This window comes from Limulus polyphemus, unplaced genomic scaffold (assembly GCF_000517525.1).
Source record: "Limulus polyphemus unplaced genomic scaffold, Limulus_polyphemus-2.1.2 Scaffold5872, whole genome shotgun sequence".
Taxonomy (NCBI): Eukaryota; Metazoa; Arthropoda; class Merostomata; order Xiphosura; family Limulidae; genus Limulus; species Limulus polyphemus.
In genome coordinates, this window is record NW_013671482.1 from 41,070 (window position 1) to 49,457 (window position 8,388).

The window sequence follows — 8,388 nt, forward strand, 5'->3', positions numbered from 1 at the left end:
AGTATTACTTTTACATATACGTCAGATTAAACTAGATGTTTTAAACATACTGTAAATCGTTGAAACATTTCACAATGTTTACCCTTACATAGTCATTTAAAAATAAAATTGTCTTGTAAATGGGGTATAGATGAAAAAGATTATGTGGCCAAGGAGCCATCTTTATTACTGTAAATTCAGAATTTCAGAGATTTATTACAATATAATTTGCATAAGAAAGTACACAAACAATTAAAAAACATGCAACATGATATTAATCTAGCTTTTAATATTTTCCAAATCTTTTGACCTTTCATTTTCTTTCGACCATTATGTGTCAAACAATGGAACTCACCGGATACAGTATAAAGACCTGAAAATATTTACTAGGGAATTATGTAACGAGTTATGGAAGCAATAACAGAGGCGCCCAGAGCTATAACACTGAGCTGGATAAAAGAAGCTTTGTTACAGCCATTTGTATTACAGTTACAGTACTGGATGAGATTTTGATTAATTCCTGCTCTTTCGGTGCAATCCATCATACGATATTCATCTGTCAACCAGCCGCAGTCTCGAATGTATCGATAATCGTTGTTCACTGGCAGAATAAAAAAAAAGTTAAAATATACACGTAAAAAAAAAATACATTAGCGAAGCTGTTATGTAATAAGTCAAAATAAATTGATATTTTTATTCCCAACGTTTTTATCATTTGAAGTGCGGTATGGAAATTTTATTTTGCATTAAATCGGCGTATTCAGCTCTTTCAATCTAATATCCATCAGGAAAAACAATAAGTCTGAATATTAATATCCTAAATCTAGCAATATATCACCTTAGAAAAGTAATATCACAATAACACACATGAAACAGTATGTTGCAAGAAATGTTTGAAATTTTCACATGCTACAAAAAAAAGGATTTTTTAAGTTTAAAATATTTACTTTTTCAATAAATTAAGAATACTGTAATACTTGAAAAAGTGCAAAACAGATAAAATACTCACAATACTATGAATTACGGAAAGCTGATAAGCAAAAATTAAAATTAAGTAAACATAAAACTATTTCATACCACAGTCACAAAAGAGACGGGACATCTTATACTCACGTGTACTTTTAAAGGGACTCGTTATTCCCCCCAAATTTTAGCGTGCTAAGTTACATTCAACCACCGTTGGGTTTCACACAAGCACTTTGTATTGAGTTTTGAAGCCCCCAAATACTCACAGACCTTGGAAAAGATCAAAAGGTTTTTAACCATTCTAGCGTATCTAGCCTTTTTTAGGGTGGATAACAACTTCCTTTAAAAGTGGATTGATGAATAACGGTCAAAAGCATGAACTTATCATGACATCAACGGAACAATCCTCTCTTCGACTTTAATACAAACAAACTTTTGTTACCACGAGAAAAATATCGACCAACTTTGCTTAATTTCGAACGACGTTTGTGGCATAGTTAGGAAACCAGAAAAATTGTAATAGTTATGGGACATATTTTGGTTTTTGCATGTTATTATTCTGCGTTCTTTCGAGCATTGTTTAATTAAATAAATAATTAGTTAGTTCAGTAGCACCATTAGTATATAAAAGTAGGGTTAAAGGGAATACCTATTATTATAGGATATATCTGGTTGACTTCTAGCATATAAGAAAAACAAACATCCTGTAAAACGGTAGTGCGCGTGCGAACCTGTTTTCTTGTTATATACATTACATTTACTATATGTATATAGAACTAAATTGGGGGAGAAAATATTTCTCTCTTTGCTCACAGAGACCACTGATATAGTTGTATGATATTCTTTCTCTCTTTGTTCACAGAGACCACTGATATAGTTGTATGTCGGGGTTCCTTAACTTATTTTAGTCATAACATAGATAAATAAAAAATTATAATCCGCACACAATTCATGTTATGTTGACAAATCCCCGAACACCATTAAAAGTAACTTGATTTCAAATATGACTACTCATGAAGATAAAAAACAAAACATTTATATTGTTGTCATATGGTTATTTCTTAGCATGTTATTTCAAATTATCGGGTGAAAATAAGTTAATATCCAGTCATGGACGCCCGCAGGAAGGGGCAAGAGGGGGGTATACTTCACAAAATAATTGCACGTATTATGCGGTAAACTTAATATCATAGTTAAACTAGATCTTTTTAATAATTTTTACTGAAACTATAAATTTGTGTTTGCGTTTAAGCCAACTTAACACCATATTCTTTTAGTCTGTTGAATTACACTGTAAAAGCTGATCCCCTACATATATATTTCCTCCTACCCGAAAATATTTCTGTGGGCGTCCATGTATACAGTTCACTTAAATGAAAGCAATTCAATTTATTTCTACGTTTGCGTGTTCTCGAACTTTACGTCACATCCTTAGAACAAGAAATCATACCCTTTTGTTTAGAGTTTTTTTAGACCCATCTTAACTTTTTCAACTTAAACTTTATCATCAACGATCCGCAGCTACCTCTAGCTAACAAACAACAGCTTCCTCTACAACATTATAACAATAAAAAAACAAAAAGTATATAACTTGCCAAAATATTGTACCACGGAGTCCAATAATGTGAGAAAGATTATGAAGGTGAAACCAGAAGTGTTGACACATTAAATATGGAAACAGAAACAATATAATTCTTTCTTCATATGAGAGATTCTGGTCATCAACTTGATTTGAAACCAACAAAAATTTTATATAAAATGGATAATTATATAAAAAGAATAATAATCGAATGTTGCTTAATAAAAAGCTTTCATAATTTCAACACTTCCCAAGAGCATTTTAATCTAAACAGCTTGCTGACCTCCTGTGTCCTTAAGAGAATTCCAAGTTCAGGGATCACCTAGGCGTTGACAAGTTTTCTTGTCAGAACTCAGAAGAGAACACTAGTTTATCTAATATCAAGACTTTTGACAGTTTGAACCTCAATGATACAACAACTATTAGTTCAGTAAAATAGTATACTCTATGCACATATCGAAACATTGACTTTGGGGGACTATTCTGTCCAAAATAAATATTCCCGGGTCAAATGCCACCCTGCATCCGCCAACTTGAGACCAGATCGTGAGACTTCTAACACACGGAAAGTTTTTAAGACAAGCCAGTAACCTTAACCTTGGACAGAACCAAATTAATAAAATTCAACTCAAGGCCGCAAGCATCATTAAATAGCATCTTTGTTTTAAACCTATACTATTGCTTAAAGATGCCTCAATAATATATTTAGCAGGGTATAGGCAATTTGCCTTAAGAGCAATGCATTCTTACACTATGAGAAACATTACAAATATATTTGAGCCCAGTTTGTCAGTAAGAAGCATAGAAGAAAACGAAACTTTATTTCATTTACTGGTAGTTACAGAATTGAAGAAAACAAAGATGATTGTACAGTTTCACAAATATTTAATTTATTACTACCATGGTTTCGCTAGTAAAGCCTTCATCATCAGGTAACTAGCTTTGAATCATGTATATACATATACATGTTAAACCCAAGAACCAGTTGGAAACCTTGACACTTACCCTGGGGGAAGTGGGGAGACCCTTTTTTTTTTTTATTTGGTCGTTTAGAGAGCTTTGTACGTATTCGTTCTTAGACTTCTACTTATTTCGAAGGTTTCCAGGCTAGTTAATTGTTAACATTTTTCACACACATGTAAACATTTTCAGTTTCTTTTTTCTTTTTTACCGGTGAATTGATGTTTAATTTTCATAACATGGAATGTAGAAGTTGAGTCTACTTTCACCAATTTCCATTATCTTGAATGTTCTTTATGTCTTGTTTGTATAGAACGTCTAGTCTTAAACTATGTACGGTGGGTGTACTTTTCGATTTTGTCCTTAAGTTACACAACACTGTACCCAAATTGTTTCTAGAGTAGAAGGCCTGTCTATAGATTGTTTTGTTCAGTATGTTATATTGTTACGTCTCCGTCCGTTAGTTAATTTTCCGTAAAAATTCTTTCCGAAGAAACTTTACCGATACAAGTCCTTTCTTAAATAAAACAGGTTTATTCTTCCTGAATACAACTTTGCGATACACTTAATTTCAACAGTCGCGCTATAACAAACGCTATAATTCTCAACGAACTTCTCACGTGCTCGACTCAACAATACTCAGTTCAATTACACATATTTTTGCCGTCACTTTGTGACCGTCTTATATATACAAGACTACACTATATCTAGAAGGATCCCGAGATTTAAGGAAGGGACGTGAATGTTCGAGAAGGACGTGGCGTGATATTAGTCATGTGATCTCCGCTGACGCAACAATATATTTTGTGAGAAGGTTTTTCAATGTAGCTAGTATTTCAAGCCTTAATTACTGTAGTTGTTGAACTAGATATCGTGTTTCAAGAATACACAGGTATGTGTATTGAAGGCAATTTAAGATATCAGTTCTTTCAGGTGGTATCATACTAGATAATGATATACATGGAGCTTAAAATAAATGCGACATGTTCAATAAAGACCCAAAGTATGGTTATAGAAAAGAACTGGCAGGCAGACTTCATGACACAATAGCTTCTGTTTCAGGCAATACATCATAGAATAGTCCTGAAGGAAATAGACAAGCTCTGCATAAAAATGAATATAACATTGGTGTTCATAATATCTGTGAATGAACTAACGTTGCTCAAGACCACAGCTTATTAAAAGAACGCAACATAGAGGTGACACTTAAAAACCTGTCGACGGGTAGCAGATAACATCGAGACTATACTGCATTAATGACAAGATATTTTATTGTAAATAGTGTTCCTGTGACGTCTCACTTTCTTAACTTAAGGCATGGCAACCACTTGCAGTTCACCTGTGCATTGATAAAAATGTGAATGGTTTTTGCGGCTTTTTTTATTCGTTGATATAACTAAAAAAACACTGCCTGATCATTTTGTTAACACCTCTTGCACACACGCGAAAAACCATCAAAATACTTGTATATACAAAGAAGACTGATCACGTGGCATATCAGGTTATTGTTTAAACTTTAAGCTTATAAATGCAATCATATTACAATTAGTTTATAAAACAATGAACAAAGGTAAGGGTCTGCAAGACTTCAAAAGGAACATGATAGTTGATGCCCATCTATCAGAAATATTATCATTCACGTCATCATCACAGTTTATCAAGAGTGGTAATCGGTAGAGTAAACATTTTCAGCTTGGGAAACTGTAATAGCCAACAGTGTAGAAGTGGTTACTCATATAATTCAAACTTACACTTCACCTATATAGCTTCTCATGAATCTCTAGTAGGTTTCTAATACTTCACCAACATTGTCTGAGTTAGAAAGTGAAAGAGGTAGAACTGAGAATCCGGAGATTCACGGCTCGCATTTTGTTGTCACAAAAAATGCGGTCCTTACTTTGGGGTTGTGATGCGCTACAAGGTCAAGGACCAAGTCCCACTATTCGGTTAGTCAAAAGTAACCCTAAAGCTGGAAGCGGGCATGGTTGAACAGCTGTTTTTCCTCCAGACTACTCATTCAAAATTAAGGATGTTATTTCCAGATAGCCCTTGTATATAACTTCGCGTGAAAATTCTAAGCAACAACAACTTTTTCACACACACACTGTAACTTTTTTCTGAAATATAATACTATTATAGTTAAGTTTTAACACATCAAGCTTCAAAACTTTGGGTTATTCAGTGCAGTTATGAGTTATCATTTCAATATCAATGAAAGTACTATGAAATGCTTTACATTTCAAAACTGTTCAGAGTGAACTATTTCATCATGTAACGAAGAATGTCTCCTTATAATAAATCAATACTTTAACTAAATTATATAAAGGCGCTTTAAAAACAACACTTTTAAAATGAGCTTAAATTCTGCAGAAAGTCGGTTACTTATCTTGTTGATTATATACTAAAGTATATATATCTTAAAAGATAAAGTAAATTCCACTATAATTTTAAGTGTGGATGATCATTATTCAAATATTTTTAAAACTCACCAACATGACTTTATAAGTATCTTCTATAGCAAAGTGATTTTAAATTCTTTCAATAGTTCCTCTTCTTCGAAACTAAAAAATATATTGGCCATAGCAGGTGCAATCTTAGATCCCGTATTAACTCTATCAACTTGATTTTAAATTATCTCATTGAACATAAAAGGTGATTCTGTGGTATAAATTAAGTTCTTTCTGGATGACTTCCCTGCACAGTGTGGCTGGAGTGTTATGATACCAGGTAATCTAAATCCAAGACTTACCTTTTTAAATGACTTCCCTGCACAGTGTGGCTGGAGTGTTATAATACCAAGTAATCTAAGTCCAAGACTTACATTTCTAAATGACTTCCCTGCACAGTGTAGTTATAGTTTGAAGTACCACTAATCTAGCTCCAAGACGTGCCTTTCTGGAGGACTTCCTTACAATTTGCACAGCATGGCTGGAATGTACGTACCAGTAATCTAGCTACAAAACTTATTTTTATGGAGGACTTTCTCGCACAGCCTGGTTGTGATGTTGGAGTACAAGTAGTCAATTTCAAAAACCTACCTTTCTAAACGACTTTCCTGTACAGCCTGGCTGGAATACCAGTAATCTATCTCCAAAACTTACTTTTTTGGAGGATTTTCCAGCACAGCCTGGCTGGAGTGTTGAGAGACAAGTAACCTAGCTTCAAAACTTACCTTTCTGAATAACTTTCCTGCACAATGATGCTGTTGTGTTAGGGAGATGAGGCAAGAATATCTTGTTGCAGTCTATCAATGCCAAGGTCGAATTGTCGAAAGGATCATTACAGTACGGGTCGTATATCGAATTACAGTGCCAGCACTTTATGGCAGCCCCTAGATAACGTGGAAATTACATAACACATTTACCCACTTCAATATGTAAAGTTTTTGTAAGCTACCAGCATTTTGATATTGAACAAGAAAACAAATTGGAAAATATTTCTCCGTCTTAAACTTGAAATACGATATCTCATGAACAAACCTCACATGTCCAGTTTAAACAAATGTCATTATTAGCAGCGATTATAAGATAACATGTTAAGAAACTTGTCAACATTTCATGCCAAATGCTTCTAAGGTGAACCATAAGGAGGTTGTCTAGCAGTAAACTATATAATCACATATTTTTCATTGTTTTTTCTTTAGAATTGTATTATTTCTATATTTTACATGTGCTCCATTTATATATGACAGAACAAAACACTAGAAATATCAGTAATTAAATTTATTCTGTGTTACAGTACAATATGTACAAGTTCAAACATCTTAATGTTACCTAAATCCAGGTTCACAAATATCCATGATTAAAAAGTAAAAAAAAAATATATATCCATTGTTATGTGGGTCTTAAATGCTTATTAGTCTGTTTTTTCCCTTTCAGTAAATATTCATTAGTTTAAAACAGTGACAACAAACTTGTAAAGTTGAGAAAAAAATGGTGCGATGTCGAACCTAAGAGTTTGATATTTTATTTCTAGTCTGTCTAACTCTTTTATCTATTATTTACAAAATCATTTATTTCCAAAAACTTTTGAAAATAACAAAGCAATCTTCTTATCGTGCAAGTCCGTGTGAACGAGTCTAATAGTTCGTTATAATGACAACGAAAAACAAAACCAATAACTAGATATAAAAATAATATAGGATTAAAGTTACAATATTATGGATTAAACAAAAAGGAACAAGTTTAACAGCTAAATTAAAAATCTTTTAGATGACAGTTTTTTCTGGTTTAAAATTTGGAAGGTATAAATAGATATTCTGGTTTGCAGATGTACTTTTTTACGTTTTTAGCTACTTCTCTAAAGCAGAATTATAAGTGTAATTTTTTATTCAGTAACTTTTGTGTGTGTCTGTGCGTTTGTAACTGTGGTAAAATATATTCTTTAATAATTTCAAATTCCATTAAAAAAATTATATGAAAAGGCTGATAAGAGAAAAGTGGAATTAAAAAATAAATGTGAGTCTGTGATAGACTTGGTCGGATATGCCTAAATGTAACGTAGTGCGGTGTTCATACTCATGATTAGAAACTTTATTAGTTAACCATGACGGAGATGGTTTGTACTCTTCGATAACTCAGTGGTAGATCGCTAGCCTAGGTTGAAGTCATGATCCCAGAGTCTCTGTTCATTTATCGACTTTTTTATGTAAAATGTAATTAATAATTTCAATAACAATCTGGCCCGACCCTTCAAAAAAAAATCGGTCACACAGTACATATACGTATTAATTACTGTCATTTTTAACCCTTGGGTCAGACCCACCGGGCCCACTAGTTGATGGTAGAAGAAACCAGGCCCTGATAAAGAAAACATTTTTTAAACGTTTGTTTACAACACAGAAGAAATTTATTCTGTTGTACAATTTGGGCCATTTTTTCTCATTATTTTATTGTAGTTAGACC

General features: G+C 33.0%; 1 protein-coding gene across 1 annotated transcript in view; it reads right to left on the minus strand.

Annotated features, from left to right (window-relative positions):
- Positions 1–248: 248 nt before the first annotated feature.
- Positions 249–8,388, minus strand: part of LOC106473089 — a 14,188-nt gene continuing 6,048 nt past the window's right edge. Inside the window, exons 2-3 of the mRNA XM_013933769.2 lie at positions 6,657–6,815; positions 249–580 (exon numbers count right to left, since the gene is read on the minus strand). Of these exons, the coding sequence (XP_013789223.1) occupies positions 366–580; positions 6,657–6,815 (374 nt within the window). The 3' untranslated portion in view covers positions 249–365. The remainder of the gene's footprint in view (positions 581–6,656; positions 6,816–8,388) is intronic.